At 39.2% G+C, this 20,762-nt stretch overlaps 1 protein-coding gene across 1 annotated transcript; it reads left to right on the top strand.

Annotated features, from left to right (window-relative positions):
* Positions 1–13,598: 13,598 nt before the first annotated feature.
* On the top strand, positions 13,599–20,220 carry MYCL (MYCL proto-oncogene, bHLH transcription factor). Its single transcript, XM_053704836.1, has 3 exons — positions 13,599–13,692; positions 14,607–15,061; positions 18,016–20,220. Exons 2-3 carry the CDS (start codon positions 14,611–14,613, stop codon positions 18,579–18,581), a joined length of 1,017 nt encoding a protein of 338 aa, XP_053560811.1. The 5' UTR covers positions 13,599–13,692; positions 14,607–14,610; the 3' UTR covers positions 18,582–20,220.
* Positions 20,221–20,762: the final 542 nt, after the last annotated feature.

The raw sequence follows: 20,762 nt of genomic DNA on the forward strand, positions 1-20,762 counted from the left end.
AGTACCTAAACAGAAGAAAATGAAGAATTGATTGGTTAAAAGGAGGCTGTAAATTAAATGAATACAACTTTAAGTTCAGATCATGCAATTTTAAGATCATTTTCAATTTACTTGTATTATCAAATTTGTTCTCTTGAAATCCTTTGTTGAAAAGCACATCTAGGTAGGATCAGGAACAGCAATGCACTACTAGAATCATTGCACCTCCAAAAATTGTTTGCACATAAATATTTAAAAAAACATTTAAAGAATAATTATTGTAACTGACTTTGCACTGTTTTAACTTGTTTCCTGTAATGTTACAAATTCATCTCAGATATAAGTAACTTTGTACATTGATCAAGCAATCACTGTCTAGATGGTATAAGTGTGACAATTGTAAAGCGTGGATTATGCACTTCAACCTCACATTGGAAACCATTTTCTGAATTAAATTGTATGAAAATGAGAAAAAAGTTTTGAAATCGCATAGAAAATATTTTTACTACTCATAATTCATTTATTTTCAGGTGAAGTGAATGTGAGTTTTATGTCCCTGCAAATAAGTTGCCTCAGGTTAAAGATGACAAATTACAGAAATAGATCTCAATTGGGAACAAATGGTATGTTGTATACACTAAAAATGATTTGATAATCCTGAGAAGAGAGCTAGGCCCACATTCAGAAATGGTACAAATGGGCCAAGGGTATACATTCAAGCTGTTACCGTTACATCTACAGATGTGGCCGAAAGTATTGGAACCCTTCCACTTTTTTAGGAAAACGCACAATTTTCTCTGTACTAAGTAAAAATTGACAAAAGTATTTGGTATCCACCATTCTTTATTTCAAATGTAACAGACTTCACTTTTAATTTACAACTTCACATATTACTTTAAACAGTAAAACAAATGAAAATCGCACTGACCAAAATATTGATATTCTTAACCTAATATTTTGTAGAACAGCCTTTGGAAACAATAACTGTAATCAAGCACTTTCTGTAGCTCTGAATAAGATATCTACACTTTTCAAATGGCCCACTCTTCTTGAGTAAACTACTCCCGTTCTCTTAGGTTTGATGGGTGCCTTTTCCCAACTGTGAGTTTCAGCTCTTTCCACAGATGTTCGATGGGATTCAGATCTGGACTCATAGTAGGCCACTTAGGAATGGTCCAATGTTTTCTTCTCATTCATTCTTGGGTGCTTATTGAGGTATGTTTCAGGTCATTATCCTGCAGGAGGACCCATAACCTGCAGCTGAGACACAGCTTTCTGACACTGGGCAGTAATTTTCGTTCCAGAATGCCTTTATAGCCTTCTGATTTCATTGTGCCTGGCACAGATTCTTGGCACCCAGTGCCAGAGGCAGCAGAGCAACCCCAAAACATCACTGAGCTTCCTCTATGTGTCACGGTAGGGATGGTGTTTTTTTCTTTGAAAGCTTCTTTTTTCCTTCTGTAAACATGGAGTTGTGATTTGCCAAAAAGCTCTACTTTTGTTTTGTCTGTCCAAATGACCGTCTCCCAAAAGATCTGTGGCTTGTAAACATACGTTTCTCTCTTAAAATGCAAGGGTACCAATGATTTCAGCCACATTTATATATATATCTACATTAATGGGTTGTATTTTTTTTTTGTCATTAATGGGACATGAAACCCAAAATGTTTATTTCATGATTCAGACAGAGCATACCATTTTAAACAACTTTCCAATTTACTTCAATTATTTAATTTGCTTCCTTCTCTTGTTTTCCTTTGCTGAAAGGTTTATCTAGGAAAACTCATGAACAGCAAAGAACCTAGGTTCTAGCTGCTGATTGGTTGCTGCATATATATACTGATTGTCATTGGCTCACCCATGTGTTCAGTCAGCAACCGGTAGTTCATTGCTGCTCATTCAACAAAGCATACCAAGAGAACAAAGAAAATTTGATAATAGGAGTAAATTAGAAAATTACATATGCTATCTGAATCATGAAATAATTTTTTTTGGGTTTCATATCCCTTTAAACTATAGCTGGTAATATATTTTACTTTTTGTGAATCGGTGAGGGACTCAGGACCCTATAGGATGCCAATGATAAACACGAAAAGGCTGCTGAAATGGCTATCACTATATCTGGTGACAAAAACAAGGGCTGTGGACTAAGCTATTATTTGTGGTCATAGAAAATTTACACAGACAGCTTTGTGGGCTCTCAAAATGCTCTCTTGTTGAACCTCACTTATTTAGACTTGGAACAGCGGCCAATGCAGAGCTGTGCAAGAAGGGATAAAGAAAATGGGTTGGCGGACCTTGCGTAACTAGTTGGTTTTAATATGTGCATAGGGAACAGGACAGCCAATAAAAGGCTCTTAGAACATCCTATGTGATTTTTATATACACTGGACAGCAGTTTGAACAGCTGGGTGCTGACAACAACTAGGGATAACAATTTAAAAAAAAATAATGTGTATTTGATAAGTGGATGAGAAGATGGGACAGCCACTAGCTGCAATCAACCAAGTGGCAGCAAAAGGCTTTAATGTTGTAAATGACAAAAGCAGGTTAAACCTTGTGAAACATACAAACGTTTGGGGGATATGGTGCCTCACAAAAAGCACATCTGTCAGACTAAGGTCTTTACTACTCCCTGCAGAATAATAGATGAAATTTCCTTGTGCTAAATGGGGTCATAAGCAAGGAGGTAAATAGTCAGTTTTGGTGGCAGAACATTGGAAACTTGGCACATTGTAGGTTGGGGCTAAAGTATGCACAATATTAAGTTGAAAGAGTTGATTATTTTTCACTTCTAGTTGAGCCAGAAGATTTTTCACATACATATTGCTGCATGTGGGATAGAAAAAAACAAAACAGTTTAAACATTGCTTATAAAAGTATGTGGGCTCTAGACAAACCACATAGTTTTACTTTATGCATCATTAAACGTAATTTGAAATGCATAGTAGAACATTTCCAAATTAATTAGAAGTTTTACTGTGGTATGTTTCTTTTTGGAAAAAATGCATTAAGGGAGAGATACTTATTGATTAGTGGCTATATATAAGCCTAATATCATTAACTCGCCAGATGGTTTCAGCTAGCTCCCAGTCGTGAATTGCTGCTTTGGACTTGACTTTATCTATGTGTTAATCCATTTGAAGGTATTACATACTGTACATAGTTATATGCAAGCAACAGTGCAATATTAAAATGCTCTAATACATTAGAACATTTTCTTTTTGTAGTTTTATGTACATTTCAGAGTATGCTACATTGCTACATAAAGAAGACTGTAAGTTATTTTACTCTACTATTTGAAGGACTTTAGAGACCACAGTAAAGCATAAGAACAGACTGAAAAAAATAAATGCATGATTACCTCAACTGGCTTCTTGACCAATGACACAATATGTAATCTGTTTGTGATGATGTCACTAGTGGCTGCCCCAGTAATTACATTTAGGGGGAGCACTTACCCTTACTGACTCAGTGAGGCATGTGAGCAGCTTAGTGGATGTTATGTACTAAGTAGAGCTGTGGGGTCAGTGTGCTGGGAGCAGAGTAGCGTGCTCTTTGGATTGAGCTGTGTGGTCCAGCCGGGGGTGGCTAGTAGAGGGGATACTAATTATCACTAATGATCTACTAATTAAATAAAGAAGCATTTACCTATATATGTACATTAATATTGATATATCTATGGCTATTTCCACCCCCTTACCAAAGAACTATATCATAGAGCTTTCAGTTGAAAGGGATAATGGATTTTATGTCCTTACAGCTGTCAGTTCATCATCATAGTAATAATAAACACCTGGTTATAACCATTAACCACTCTTTATTGCGGTTTTAATGTGAGGCCCATAGAGCTTTGTTTCTATGAGGTTATTAAACATTGCAGGTATACAAACAAATAGGAGAACTGGACGAGTGTGCAAATAGATTACTTTTTGTGAAATTCTGTACAGAATGATTTTTGGGGCAAGTATTTTATATTTGGCTTTCTGTTTTGTTACTGCAAGTTTCTTTAACTACAGTTTAACCCCTTAAATGTGCCAGATGGTGAAGCTCCGCCTCTTTATACTGGGGGACACCATCTTGGAACACTGGTATTCTCACTCCATGACAGAAGCACTGCGCATTTACAGTTCAGTGAGGTTTTCGGTAATGTGCTTCTGTATAGGGTGCATGATACAGAGCAGGGGCTACATTGTTCTATATTATTGCTGAGTGGATTATATATATACAGAGATCCAGACTATATCTCAGAGCTGGCCTGAATCCCCAGAATATACACCAGGCCTACACAGGTAAATATATTCTGACAGTAAAGTCATAATTAGACATTCATGATTTAGACAGAGCATACAATTGTAAACAACTTTCTAATTTACGTCTATTATTTAATTTGCTTCCTTCTCTCGTTATCCTTTGCTGAAAAGTTTATTTAGGTAAGCTCAGGAGCAGCCAAGAACCTAGGTTCTAGCTGCTGATTGGTGGCTGCATAGTTATACCAATTGTCATTGGCTCCCCCATGTGTTCAGTTAGACACCAGTAGTGTCTGCTGTTCTTTCCCCAAATGATACCAAGAGAATGAAGCAGATTTGATAATAGAAGTAAACTGGAAATCTGTTTAAAATTGTATGTTCTACCTAAATCATGAAATAAAATGATTGGGTTTCATGTCCCTTTAAACCTGTGTAGAAATGCAAAACTGTAAAGCTCACATGCTGTATAATGCACACTTGCCCCAAGCAAATGATACAGCTGTCAAAAAGCCAACAATGTCGCTGATCTGACTGTGTGCCACTTCCCTCACAGTGTGTGAGAATATTGCAGCTCCCAGTATGAACAGGTGGTGCTTTTACATCTGGCACCTTTTAGGTATTAAAATAGGAGAATTGTTTCATTAGAGCTGAAGACAGAATGAAATAAAATAGCATGTTAAGTAGTAACCATTATTTTGCATTTGTGCTTAGCAGTTTATTTTGGTTAATATCTAATATTTAATGTTTGGATTTTTCCCCCCCATAGTTATGCAGTAAATGAGTTTTGTATAAACTGCTTAAAGGGACACTTAACACAACATTTTTCTTTCATGATTCAGGTAGATAATACCATTTTAAACAACATTGCAATTTACTTCTATTATTTAATTTACAGGTAGCCCTCAGTTTACGCCGGGGTTAGGTTCCAGAAGAAATGGTTGTAAATCGAAAACCGTTGTAAATTGAAACCCAGTTTATAATGTAAATTCCAGGCCCCTCTCAAAATTGTTGTAAGTAACACCTAATACATTATTTTTAAAGCTTTGAAATTAAGACTTTAAATGCTAAACAGCATTATAAACCTAATAAAATAATCACACAACACAGAATATATAATTAAACTAAGTTAAATGAACAAAAACATTTGCTAAACTGCATTATAAGCCTTATGAAATAATCACACAACACTGTTTGCATTTTTCTGCAAACAGTTCTTTCTATGCATTCCAATCTGGACTGATTTATAGACAGGAAGATCTTGTTCCTATGAAAGCTGCTCGATAGCTCATGTCTAGCTAGACTAATTAATTCCAGCCTGTTACTATGCTTGGCTTTGCATATCTTTGCTGCAACACAAAAGGACAGCTCCACCTACTGGCTATTTTAATCAATGCAATGCTTCTCAATGCTTTTCAATCGCAGTCACATGACTGAAAAAAAGGTTGTTATTCTGAAACAGCGCAAATTGAACCGGCGTAAATTGAGGGCCATCTGTACTTTATTCTTTAGATATCCTTTGCTGGAAAAATAGCAATGCACATGTGTGAGCCAATCACACAAGGCATTTATGTGCAGCCACCAATCAGCAGCTACTAAGCCTATCTAGATATGCTTTTTAGCAAATAATATCAAGAGAATGAAGCAAAAACAGAATTTATGCTTACCTGATAAATTACTTTCTCCAACGGTGTGTCCGGTCCACGGCATCATCCATTACTTTTGGGATATTCTCCTCCCCCACAGGGAAAGGCAAGGAGAGCACACAGCAAGAGCTGTCCATATAGTCCCTCCCAGGCTCCGCCCCCCAAGTCATTCGACCGACGGTTAGGAGAAAAAAGGAGAAACTATAGGGTGCCGTGGTAACTGTAGTGTATAGAGAAATACATTTTTCAAACCTGATTAAAAAACCAGGGCGGGCCGTGGACCGGACACACCGTTGGAGAAAGTAATTTATCAGGTAAGCATAAATTCTGTTTTCTCCAACATTGGTGTGTCCGGTCCACGGCGTCATCCATTACTTGTGGGAACCAATACCAAAGTTTTAGGACACGGATGAAGGGAGGGAGAAAATCAGGTTACCTAAACAGAAGGCACCACGGCTTGCAAAACCTTTCTCCCAAAAATAGCCTTCGAAGAAGCAAAAGTATCAAATTTGTAGAATTTTGGCAAAAATGTGCAGAGAAGACGAAGTCGCTGCCTTACATAACTGATCAACAGAAGCCTCGTTCTTGAAGGCCCATGTGGAAGTCACAGCCCTAGTAGAGTGAGCGGTGATTCGTTCAGGAGGCTGCTGTCCGGCAGTCTCATAAGCCAATTGGATAATGCTTTTCAGCCAGAAAGAAAGAGAGGTAGCAGTAGCTTTTTGTCCTCTCCTCTTACCAGAATAAACGACAAACAAAGAAGAAGTTTGTCTGAAATCCTTTGTTGCTTCTAAATAGAACTTTAAAGCACGGACTACATCTAAATTGTGTAACAAACTTTCTTTCTTTGAAACTGGTAATCGGATACAAAGAAGGAACAACTATTTCCTGGTTAATATTCTTGTTGGAAACAACTTTTGGAAGAAAACCAGGCTTGGTACGCAAAATAACCTTATCTGAATGGAACACCAGATAGGGTGGATCACACTGCAAAGCAGATAGTTCAGAAACTCTTCTAGCAGAAGAAATAGCAACCAAAAACAGAACTTTCCAAGATAGTAACTTGATATCTATGGAATGTAAGGGTTCAAACGGAACCCCTTGAAGAACTGAAAGAACTAAATTTAGACTCCAGGGAGGAGTCAAAGGTCTGTAAACAGGCTTGATTCTGACCAAAGCCTGTACAAAAGCTTGTACATCTGGCACAGCAGTCGTTTGTGTAACAACACGGATAAAGCAGAAATCTGTCCTTTTAGAGAACTCGCTGACAACCCTTTATCCAAACCCTCTTGGAGAAAGGAGAGAATCTTAGGAATTTTAATCTTACTCCAGGAGAATCCCTTGGATTCACACCAACAGATATATTTTTTCCATATTTTATGGTAAATCTTTCTAGTCACAGGTTTTCTGGCTTGAACCAGAGTATCTATCACTGAATTTGAAAACCCACGCTTGGATAAAATCAAGTGTTCAATTTCCAAGCAGTCAGCTGTAGAGAAACTAGATTTGGATGTTCGAATGGACCTTGTACTAGAAGATCCTGTCTCAAAGGTAGCTTCCATGGTGGAGCCGATGACATATTCACCAGGTCTGCATACCAAGTCCTGCGTGGCCACGCAGGAGCTATCAGAATCACTGAGGCCTTCTCCTGTTTGATCCTGGCTACGAGCCTGGGAAGGAGAGGGAACGGTGGAAACACATAAGCTAGGTTGAACGACCAAGGCGGCACTAATGCATCCACTAGAGTCGCCTTGGGATCCCTGGATCTGGACCCGTAGCAAGGAACCTTGAAGTTCTGACGAGACGCCATCAGATCCATGTCTGGAATGCCCCATAATTGAGTCAACTGGGCAAAGACCTCCGGGTGGAGTTCCCACTCCCCCGGATGGAAAGTCTGACGACTCAGATAATCCGCTTCCCAGTTGTGATGGGATGTGGATTGCAGATAGGTGGCAAGAGTGATCCTCCGCCCATTTGATGATCTTGGATACCTCTCTCATCGCCAAGGAACTCCTTGTTCCTCCCTGATGGTTGATGTAAGCTACAGTCGTCATGTTGTCTGACTGGAATCTTATGAATCCGGCCTTCACTAATTGAGGCCAAGCCCAGAGAGCATTGAATATCGCTCTCAGTTCCAGGAAGTTTATCGGAAGAAGAGACTCTTCCCGAGACCATAGACCCTGAGCTTTCAGGGAATCCCAGACCGCGCCCCAGCCTAATAGACTGGCGTCGGTCGTGACAATGACCCACTCTGGTCTGCGGAAACTCATTCCCTGAGACAGGTGATCCTGATTCAACCACCAACGGAGTAAGTCTCTGGTCACCTGGTCTACTTGAATCTGTGGAGACAAGTCTGCATAGTCCCCATTCCACTGATTGAGCATGCACAGATGTAATGGTCTTAGATGAATTTGAGCAAAAAGAACTATGTCCATTGCTGTAACCATCAATCCTACTACTTCCATGCACTGAGCTATGGAAGGCTGCAGAATAGAGTGAAGAACTTGACAAGAGTTTAGAAGCTTTGACTTTCTGACTTCTGTCAGGAAGATCTTCATTTCTAAAGAATCTATTATTGTTCCCAAAAAGGGAACTCTTGTTGACGGAGACAGGGAACTCTTTTCTACGTTCACCTTCCACCCGTGAGATCTGAGAAATGCTAGAACAATGTCGGTATGAGTCTTTGCCTTGGAAAGAGACGACGCTTGATTTAGAATGTCGTCTAGATAAGGTGCCACTGCAATGCCCCTCGGTCTTAGAACCGCCAGAAGGGACCCTAGCACCTTTGTGAAAATTCTGGGAGCAGTGGCTAAACCGAACGGAAGAGCAACGAACTGGTAATGTTTGTCCAGAAAGGCGAACCTTAGGAACTGATGATGATCTTTGTGGATAGGAATATGTAGGTACGCATCCTTTAAATCCACGGTAGTCATATATTGACCCTCCTGGATTGTAGGTAAAATTGTTTGAATGGTTTCCATTTTGAACGATGGAACTCTGAGAAATTTGTTTAGAATTTTTAAATCCAGAATTGGTCTGAAAGTTCCCTCTTTTTTGGGAACTACAAACAGATTTGAGTAAAAACCCCTGACCTTGTTCCACAGTTGGAACTGGGTGTATCACTCCCATCTTTAACAGGTCTTCTACACAATGTAAGAATGCCTGTCTCTTTATTTGGTTTGAATATAAGTGATACATGTGGAACCTTCCCCTTGGGGGTAGTTCCTTGAATTCTAGAAGATAACCCTGAGAGACTATTTCTAGTGCCCAGGGATCCTGAACATCTCTTGCCCAAGCCTGAGCAAAGAGAGAGAGTCTGCCCCCTACTAGATCCGGTCCCGGATCGGGGGCTACCCCTTCATGCTGTTTTGGTAGCAGCAGCAGGCTTCTTGGCCTGTTTACCCTTGTTCCAGCCTTGCATTGGTTTCCAAGCTGGTTTGGTCTGGGAAGTGTTACCCTCTTGTGTAGAGGCTGCAGAGTTGGAAGCCGGTCCGTTCCTGAAATTCTTAGCCTTGAAAGGTCTATCTTGTGGGAGGGCATGGCCCTTTCACCCAGTGATGTCTGAAATAATCTCTTTCAATTCTGGCCCAAAAAGGGTATTAACTTTGAAAAGGATATTAAGCAATTTTGTCTTGGAAGATACATCCGCCGACCAAGACTTTAGCCAGAGCGCTCTGCGCGCCACAATTGCAAACCCTGAATTTTTCGCCGCTAACCTCGCTAACTGCAAAGCGGCGTCTAAAATAAAGGAATTAGCCAAGTTAAGGTGCGTGAATTCTGTCCATGTCTTCCTCGTACGGAGTCTCCCTACTGAGTGACTTTTCCAGTTCCTCGAACCAGAACCACGCCGCTGTAGTGACAGGAATAATGAACGAAATAGGTTGAAGGAGGTAACCTTGCTGTACAAAAATCTTTTTAAGCAAACCCTCCAATTTTTTATCCATAGGATCTTTGAAAGCACAATTGTCCTCAATAGGAATGGTTGTGCGCTTGGCTAGAGTAGAAACCGCCCCCTCGACCTTAGGGACTGTTTGCCATGTGTCCTTCCTGGGGTCGACCATAGGGAACAATTTCTTAAATATAGGAGGAGGGACAAAAGGTATGCCTGGCTTCTCCCACTCCTTATACACTATGTCCGCCACCCGTTTAGGTATCGGAAAAGCATCAGGGTGCACCGGGACCTCTAGGAACTTGTCCATCTTGCACAATTTTTCTGGGATGACCAGATTGTCACAATCATCCAGAGTAGATAGCACCTCCTTAAGTAATGCGCGGAGATGCTCTAATTTAAATTTAAATGTCACAACATCAGGTTCTGCCTGCTGAGAAATTCTTCCTATCAGAAATTTCCCCATCTGACAAACCCTCCCTCACTGCCACTTCAGATTGGTGTGAGGGTATGACAGAAAAATTATCATCAGCGCCCTCCTGCTCTACAGTGTTTAAAACAGAGCAATCGCGCTTTCTCTGAAATGCTGGCATTTTGGATAAAATATTAGCTATGGAGTTATCCATTACTGCCGTCAATCGCTGCATAGTAACAAGCATTGGCGCGCTAGAAGTAGTAGGGGTCGCCTGCGCGGGCATAACTGGTATAGACACAGAAGGAGATGATGTAGAACTATGTCTACTTCCTTCATCTGAGGAATCATCCTGGGCAACTTTACAATTTGTGACAGTACTGTCCTTACTTTGTTTGGACGCTATGGCACAATTATCACACATATTTGAAGGGGGAACCACATTGGCTACCATACATACAGAACATGATCTATCTGAAGGTACAGACATGTTAAACAGGCTTAAACTGGTTAATAAAGCACAAAAACCGTTTTAAAATAAAACCGTTACTGTCTCTTTAAATGTTAAACAGGGCACACTTTATTACTGAATATGTGAAAAACTATGAAGGAATTATCCAATCTTTACCAAATTTTCACCACCGTGTCTTAATACATTCAAAGTATTGCACCCCAATTTTCAAGCTGTTAACCCTTAAAATGTGGAAACCGGAGCCATTTACAATTTTAACCCCCTTACAGTCCCAGCCACAGCCTTTGCTGCGACTTCACCAATCCCAGGGGGGTATAAGATACCAAATGAAGCCTTCTAGGAACGTTTTTAGTGGATTTCAGACCCTCACACATGCAGCTGCATGTACTGTACTCAAAAGTAACTGTGCAATAATGGCGCGAAAATGAGGCTCTGCCTACTACAGAGAAAGGCCCTTCCTGACTGGGAAGGTGTCTTAACAAGTGCCTGGTGCTAAAAACGTTCCCCAATGTTATAAAAGTGTGAAATTCAACTTCAAACTGCATATAATACTTAAATAAAGCAATCGATTTAGCCCCTAAAAGTGTCTACCAGTTTATAGCCCATAATAAGCCCTTTATTCTGTTTGATTTTTGACTAAGAAAATGGCTTACCGATCCCCATGAGGGAAAAATGACAGCCTTCCAGCATTACACAGTCTTGTTAGAAAAATGGCTAGTCATACCTTGAGCAGAAAAGTCTGCAAACTGTTCCCCCCAACTGAAGTTCTCTCATCTCAACAGTCCTGTGTGGGAAACAGCAATTGATTTTAGTTACTGCTGATAAAATCATACACCTCTTTTAAACAGAACTCTTCATCTCTTTCTGTTTCAGAGTAAATAGTACATACCAGCACTATTTTAAAATAACAAACTCTTGATAGAAGAATAAAAAACTACAACTAAACACCACAAACTCCTCACCATCCCCGAGAAGATGCTACTTGTTCAGAGCGGCAAGGAGAATGACTGGGGGGGGCAGAGCCTGGGAGGGACTATATGGACAGCTCTTGCTGTGTGCTCTCCTTGCCTTTCCCTGTGGGGGAGAATATCCCACAAGTAATGGATGACGCCGTGGACCGGACACACCAATGTTGGAGAAATAGATAATAGAAGTAAATTAGAAAGTGTTTTAAAAGTGCATGCTCTTTCTAAATAATGAAAGAAAACATTTGGGTTTCATGTCCCTTTAATGATGCAAGCTGACAAAAGAAAATGTGTAATTTTCAGTTAGCATTTTTATTGAACACTATAGATATAAAATCCTGAATTGCAGTGTTTGATAACGTGAACTGATTCTAAAAATTGAACCGTGTGTTTTAAATATTTAGGAAATAATGACTGCCACACTAATGTTTACAATGTGCACTATAGAAAAAGGAGGAAAAATTAAAATACTTATTTTTGCATTCTGTAAGTTTACTCTTCTGTGTTTCTGCAAACTAAAACTATTTTCTAAAAAGTGATTGATCTGCTGAAAAAAACAAGGTATGTGTAGACCCCCCCCCCCCAAACTGGTGTTTAAAGGGACAGTCTACAATATAATTCTTATTGTTTTAAAAGATAGATAATCCCTTTATTACCCATTCCCCAGTTTTGCATAACCCACACAGTTATATTAACCTTTTAATGCCGCTCTATTCCGTCATAATTACACTGGGCTTTAAAGTAGTTATGACGGAATAGAACTTCATAGCCAACGGCTGTCCTGAAGCCTACTGTACTTCTCAGATTTAACTGCGGTCTGAAGGGCGTTCCTAGGGTTATAGGGACGCCCGCCAGACCCGTTCCAATAATTGAAATCTCGCGATTGTGTGATTTCTATTTGTCTACATCGGAACAGTTGTTCTGATGTAGACACTTTAACCCCGTCAGGAAAGGGTCAATATACTTTTTTTACCTCTGTTATTACCTTGTATCTAAGCATCTTCTGACAGCCCCCTGATCACATTACTTTTTATTTATTATCTTAGTACTGTGTTGTCCTAACTCTTAAATAACTCCTCGGATGTGAACACAATGTGATCTATATGGCCTTCATGAACTAGCAGTCTCCTGTTGTGAAAAGCAAATTAAAAACATGTGATAAGAGGCTGTCTATAGTAGTTTAGAAACATGCAGAAATTTAGAGGTTTAAATGTTATAAAGTATATTAATATAACTGTTGGTTGTGCATAGCTGGGGAATGGGTCATCTATCAACAATAACAATTTTAGTGTTGACTGTCCCTTTAAATGAAATCAGTGCAAAAAAAATAAGGTGTGCAGGGTTTAGTGCAAAGCTTACAAATGTGTAATGTGATCTTATCCATATACAAAAACATTGCAGCATGCATTTTCTTACAAGTGTTCTGCTCATTTATTGTGCAACTAATTTATAAGGAGATGTTTTCCTATTTCACTTAACATCTCCTTTATCTCTGATTATTTTTATGGTTTATTTCACGTTCTCTGCCGAATTGGAAAAACAATAGGCTGGAACTAGTCTAACTGCTTTTATTTCAGCTCTCCTACTAACAGTAGCATTATATACACTGAACTCCTTAGGGAGTCATTAAGGACAAATGATGCAAATATTTGTAAGTGAATGAGAGTCCCACACCCCACCCCCATGACCCCACTAAGGGTTAGTAGTCGGAAGCTTTGTTGTGGTGCAGGGTGAATGCAAAAGGAGAATCTTTAGGGGGTGGGAGTAACAACCCTTACATAAGGGACAATGGGTGGCTCTTCAAGTCTCACTACGGAGCTTGAGCGAGCGTCCTATGTTCTATATACAAACCCTAGCAGTACCGCGCGCACGGAGAGATATAACAAACAGCTAAACGTAATATACTGTAAAATGTCAAATGATTATAAACACACCGGAGACTGAGTAGGAAGGTGCAAGCTAAGGGCGTGGTGGCTTCACAGGGAGGCGTGGCCAAGCAGAGATCATAAAAAGCTGCTCTAGAACAATAAAGCCGACCAGACTCTGTGTGTCCTGAGAAAGAGGAGCGAGCAGGGGGTTTAAGTGGTAAGAACAACACGAGCTATTATATGGCACAAAAGTCTGGTTTGAGCTATGGCAAATTTAGGTTTAGAAAATTAAATTAAGGTTATGTCCTAATTATACGGGGATTTCTATCCGCGGTTACTTTGAGGTTGTTCAGTGATGCAGCATGCGTCCCCTTTGTCTATTTATTTTTTAGTAGATTTGGATGCCGGTGTAAAACTAAACGAACTGGCAATGATGGTTAATATATTCCCAGTATATTGTTTATCACAGGAAGCTGTTATGTTAGGCTGCATATTCCCTTTGTACTTCCATTTGTTCCTGTTTCCTACACTCAGCAACTCTCTGTGACTGCAACATACACCTTTTGCTGCATCACTTTTTTTTGCTCTCTAGCATGTGCACTATTCGAGGTGGTCTCTCTATTTTGGAGCTTTCTGTGCTGCCTATAAGTTTTAGTTTTCTTTATTGACCTGTGCCCCTTGACCACCTTCTGTAACTTATTTTTCCATGACATCTTTTTAGTGTGTAGTTCCTCTTGGTTGCCCTGCGCAAAATGCTATTAGTTATTTTTGGTGCCTGTGTGTGTGTTTATAGCTTGTGAGAAAATCTTATGTAACCTATATTTCTTGCTTTCTGAATTGCCTCACTGGCTCAAACACAAGGGTCCACGTGCTACTAAAGCAAACATAATCTGCTTTATTTTGTGCTCCTTTAATTTACAACTTGCTATTTTGTTTTTCCCTCAGGTACACTTTTGCATCATTCTCACTTAGCTTTTTTTTATGCTTTACTTATTTATTGGTTCTTTATCTGTTTGCTTTATGCCATGCTCTGTAGATTTGAATTCATGTTACACCAACACAACATTTCTTTAATTTATTCTTGGTTAACAACTTGCTGCATATGTCTGATTCTGTTCTGTTATGCCACAGGACAATGGATTTTGGCTTCAACAACCACTATTTCTATGATGATGATCTAAAGGAGGACTATTACAGATGTATTGCTCCCAGTGAGGATATATGGAAAAAATTTGAGCTAGTGCCTGGTGGTCAACTATCTTCTGGATGCTCTGGGAGTGATATTACAGATTGGGGTACAGAATGGGAATCTCCAGTGAAGCTTTCAGGTTTGAGCTCTGTTGTCCTTCTTAAAGACTGTATGTGGAGTGGATTCTCCACTAGAGAGAGACTTGAAAAGGTAATTAATGAAAGACTTTCAACTGGCACTTCATGGGCACCAAATGCCCACAAAACTGCTCCTGATTTTGAACAGTCAGCGCCTGGGACTGATACTCTACAGCAAAATGTCCCTGCAGTTCTTACACCTGCAGCAGTTCCTGAAAAGGTCCCACACTCCTCAGGATCAGAGAGCACCAGCGACTCGGGTAAGTAGGCTGACATGTGGAGAAGACTTGTGGTGTGTGCAGAACATCAGAATGTAGAGAGAGCGCGTTAGTGGGTTGGAACGAGAGTGCTTTGAACTGTGCCCACATGAGTCAAGTGACGCACAAGGACATCTTTGGCAGTCTTAGTTTTTGCAGGTAACTTTTACTAGGGTGTTGTGTGTTTAGCGAATGTCTGTCTTGAACTATTATTGCATTCAATCTAGGGGTTCATTCTTTAAAATGAATTGCTTACTTCCTGGTGCAGGATTTGATTCCTGACAAGTTGGTACCTGTGCTCTGTACACACCTAAAGCCTGCAGCAGGTGCCGAACGGGCTGTTAAGCTAAAAGTATAGGGAGGGACTTGCTAGTAACTACTTATGAGTGTTTGGAGTGTATGGTCTGTGGAAGTTGTTCTCTTTCATTAGGGTTTGAATTGTGCATTACTAAGTCGTACACCAATAGTGGTTTCCAGTGTGAAAGAACTAGTGTCCTATATAAACCTCTTTTTAAAGCTGATCTAGACAAATCTTAAAGGGACAGTCTAGTCAAAATTAAACTTTCATGATTCGGATAGGGCATGCGATTTTAAACAACTTTTCAATTGACTTTTATCATTAAACTAGCATTGTTCCCTTTTGTGGTATTTTTGAAAAGCTAAACCTAGGTAGGCTCAAACTGATTTTTAAACAGTTGAAAACTGCCTCTTGGCTCAGAGCGTTTTAAAAGTTTTTCAGTTAGATAGTAGTTCATGTGTGTAAAATAGATAACTTTGTGCTCACTCCCGTGGAGATATTTAGGAGTCTGCACTGATTGGCTAAACTGCATGTCTGTCAAAAGCACTGAGATAAGGGGGCAGTCTGCAGGGGCTTAGATAAAAGGTAAAACATATATTAATATAACAGTGTTGGTTATGCAATACTGGGGGATGGGTAATAAAGGGATTATCTAATTATTATTTTTTTTTATATATAATAATGCTGGTGTAGACTGTCCCTTTTAAAGAGCTGTGGCTTTTAAAATAGCAGTTCTACCAGTTTTATCTGTTTTGATTCTAGCTTATAAATTTGCCAAGCTCTGATAGGACAGAAGAGGGTCTGTGTGCTCTTGTAAATTTATATAATTCACAGGATTACATCCATGCACACAAACCTGGAGGGTAAGGTTTAAAGAAAAAAAAATACAATGTATAGTGTTCATGCCGCACACCTTCCTATTCAATATATGAGTCTGCAAAATAGTCAATCTCCACACTTCTTCAGTGGTATACCTTGGTTTTTGTATGCTAGTTTTGTCTCCTGTGGGTTTGTAAAACTTCCTTTTTTCTATTTCTTTTGTGGCACTATCTAGTATGTAAGGACAGGATGTCTAACAGGGTTTATAACTTGTTTTATTTACTCAAGTAGGGGTCATATGTATTTTTTTTTTTTGTGTGTAAATTATTAGTGTGTTGGTAGCTGGTAGTATGCATGTGTATTTTTTTTGGTAGTGTAGAGTGACTAACAAGTGTCTCCTAGAGTAAAGGAATTAATGTCCCGCACACTGCAAATGTCGTATCTTGTAGTGCACTTTTTTAAAAAAAAAAAGTACTTTTTTTTGCTCCCTGGCAGTTTTACATGGGCATTGTTGTACACTCCACCCCTCCCCCTCCAGAAGACACAATGTGGAAGTGCTTTCAGTTGCATGCTGCAAGGCACATGGCAAGACAAAAGCAACAGCTTGCAGCTGGTGGGGGTCAGAGGCCCAGCTCCCAGCCTATGTGAATGGTCTTTCTATTTAAACAGAATACTTGGCCAATGATAGTGCTTCAGGGTGGTGTGGCTGGGATTTATTAATGGGGTAATGGGTCTATTCACACAATACTGTTATTTTTTTTTTGTTTTTTAAGTCTTTGTACTGGTGTGTAAGACCAAGCCCCCACCCCAATAATGCAGGCACTCAACATGTGCAACACCCTACCTGGAATCTGAGTCCTTATTTGAGTTTATGTATCAAAAGAAAACCTTTATTTGTGCCTGCACCCCTCTGACTTTAAAGCTTATTTGCAATCTAATTGAGAAGTCTAGGCTTACTAGTCTGCATGTGGATTTCATATTGAGTGGCTTAACTGTTATGGGGCTGCATTTGTTCTGTGGCGTGTAGAAGAAAAACCTTTTTGTAACTTGGACTACTATTAACAAAAGGTGTGTGAGAGCAGGCATTGTCCACATTAATTTAGATGCATTCTGATGAATATCTGTTAACAGTAAGGGAAGGCACTCTTGCCTGTAAAATTTCTGTTTAAAATATAATAATTATAATATAAAAAAAAATATATCTATCTACAGATCCAAAAAAGACAGCACTCTCTGGACTTATAAAAATTAACTTTTAATGATCAAAGGGTTAAAAAAAGGGATAGACATGACGTTTCGATGCCGTACTGGCATCTTTATCAAATGTCCCAAATTAGTAGGGGTGGTGCTTCAGAGAAGGCACATCAGCTATGTAATGTCCCAAGGAAACTTCATGCCTATTCTTTTTTTTTTTTTTTTTTATTACCCTTTGATCATTAAAAGTTAATTTTTATAAGTCCAGTGAGAGCTGTCTTTTTTTGGATCTGTAGATATTTTGACATATGCACCCTGGCTGATGCAAAACGGTTAACATGGAGTGCATTTCCTAGTGGGACATGTGTGGTTTTTTTTTTTGTTTTTTTGTTTTTACACTACAGGGTTATTGAGTGTTTATAATGCATAATTTAAAAAATTAGTTTTTTTTTTTTTTTGTTAAATTTTTTTTACCCCAGAAAGTTAGCAATGAATAATGAAGAAATAGTTTCTCTATTCTGCAGTGATAAACGGACATGCTGTTTAATATATTAAACTTAAATATCCATTTTTAAATATTTTGTTCTGTTTTAATTGACAAACCACAATGCTGTCATAAGTAATAAGGTTCCCTTCTATTTTTCAGATGATGAGGAGGATGATGATGAGATTGATGTAGTAACTGTGGGGAAGAGGAAATCTTGTCATGGTCGTCAGCCTGTGACTATCACTGTGAGAGCTGATCCACTGGACACTGTGACCAAACTCTTCCATATCTCTATCCACCAACAACAACATAACTATGCTGCCCGTCTTCCTCCAGAACCAAGCCCTCCTTCCCCAAAGCAACCACCACATTCTCCAAATGAGGAAGAATCAAATGAGGTCAGCTCTCCCTCCTTACCCTGCAGCCCTCCTGTTTCTTCTCCTTCTGGAGGCTCAGACAGTGATGATCTTGTCAAACGCAAAAATCACAACTACATGGAACGTAAGAGAAGAAATGATCTGCGCTCTCGTTTCCAGGAGTTAAGAGACGAGGTTCCTGGCTTGTCTAAAACTTCAAAGACACCAAAAGTTGTGGTTCTAAGTAAAGCCACAGAGTACTTGGAGGGCCTAGTAAGTGAGGAACAGAGGTTGTTAAAGGAAAAGATGAAGCTCCGGTCTCGACATCAGCAGCTACTGCGGCGGCTCTCCCAACTTAAGGACCGTTGAGAATGTGTGAAAGGGTACCTGGCACATTTGCACATTTTTGTTTTTGGGAAACTTTGAACACAAGCATAAAACTACCACTTTAGAACACTGTTGGATATGATGGATTGTCCTGTTTTCCAGTGATCTTTGTTCTGGCCCTGTTTGGTGTCAGCCAGTTGGTTGCATATCTTTTGGGACTGTAGTTTGCTAACTTCTGATTTTGAGCAAAATCTAGTTGGCAGCTTTGTTGTGACCTCACTAAATGTCCTTGATGAGTAGACCCACAAGGGTATTACTATTATATATAGTTTTTGTGTGTGAACAAATGTTGGTGGAACCTTTTCTACCTACTTAACCCTGAAACATGAAAACTGTATGACTATAGTTTATCTTGAACAGTCAAGTAACGGGTAGGACTGAATATTTCAGAGCCTGATGATTTCAGTTCAATTTAAAGCACTTTAAGACAATATCTTTCCTTTTTGTAAGACTTTTGTAGCTTCCAGAATAATCAATGGTAAATTTTTTTTGTATTTTTTTTGACTGCTCAACTTCAACTTGTTGACACTGTATAATTTTCTACTGATAGTAGCCAGCTTTGTTACGGGTCCCAAATCTGTGGGTGGAGCATGATTTGGAAGGTAGCTGTCATTAGTTTTTGTTAGTGTAGAATTGTTACTTGCTAAATTGGGCTTGCATTAAAGGGGGGGGGGGTCACTTTGACTTAAGTGCCTAGCATCTATCTCCCTCTTAAGTGGAGAGAAGCTGAGCAATGAGCTTTGTAGATGTTGTTCCAAGAGACCCTATGCAATCTCTCTGCAGTTATTTCTTTTTCTCAACTTTGGCATCCAGAGAGGACAATCACCCCTGGTATGCAATGCTGTGCAACCATCTTTGACTAACAGCAACCCTGACTACTGCGAGAAGTCTACACTTAAAGCATGTGGCTCAAATATAAATTAAGTACAGAAAATCAAATCCATTGAGTAAGATAAATAACATTCTATAATAAGATATGGAAGAGTTCTGAACTCTTGTGACTTTACAACCCTTGTGTGTTGTGCACCTCAAGCAAAGCCATATTCAGTAAGAGTAACCGTTCTAATTAAACCTAATCACTTTAGGCTATCAAGAACTTTTGGCAGTGTTTACCTCGGTCTAGAGTGTAGTTTTGTTGCCTGTGTTGAGGGGAACTTTGGGGCATATGGTGGTAACCGCTTTATACCTCACTCTTGTCACTTTACACTAGAGTTTGTCCTTTTGTTATATATGTCTTTGAACCTGCTGCTGACTGCTGTATTTTGTACTGAATGAAATGTTTATACTGTATTTTTGTACACCTTTTGGGATAAACTTGTGAACTTTATTAAAAAAAAAAGTGGCAGAGCTGTCAAATGGCCCTACTGACACTAAATAAACATGGTTTGATGAAAGAGATGTAAAGAAAACAGATTGTCATACATGGATCCTGCAAGTGGATACTTCCACAGGTGGTAATTCAACCATTCGCATTGTTAGACGTGACTGAACACTTATATTTTATGTATGTTAATATGGCTCAGCCTTATTCAACTGAAACAATCTGTATGAAATTGTTAAAATCTGAAAGTGGGTCAAGTGTTAAATAATGCAAGCTCAATTAAAGCTACACTTTAACAACTGCGTTGTGTTTTACTTGTTAAATTGTACATTCTAATCTTAATGGTGTTTGTTTTGTTGTCGTCCCCCCTCAGCTTTAGTGGACAGCGTACACCAATTTTCATATAACTGCATATCCTCTATAGTAGTGTCTATTACATGCAGATCAGTGACATCAGAGGCTGGTGAGGCAGTGGCTAGGATACGCCTTCATTCTTTAGATATCCTTTGTTGAAGAAATAGAAATGCACATGGGTGAGCCAATCACATGAGATATCTATGTGCAGCCACCAATCAGCAGCTACTGAGCATATTTAGATATGATTTTCAACAAAGGATATCAAAAGAATGAAGACAATTGGAAAGTTATTTAAATTTGCATATGAGTTTCATGTCCCTTTTTTAAATGGTGTCTTGGAAAACTGGTCAACTTAGTAAACATCTGATTTTAGTATAAAAGGATTGTAACAAACTCTTGCCAGATAACACAATGCTTGCTCTGATTATGAGATCTAGAAATCCATGCCCATTAAAATATGTTTAAAACATACTTTTTATTTTAAT

Source organism: Bombina bombina, chromosome 3 (assembly GCF_027579735.1).
Source record: "Bombina bombina isolate aBomBom1 chromosome 3, aBomBom1.pri, whole genome shotgun sequence".
Lineage (NCBI taxonomy): Eukaryota > Metazoa > Chordata > Amphibia > Anura > Bombinatoridae > Bombina > Bombina bombina.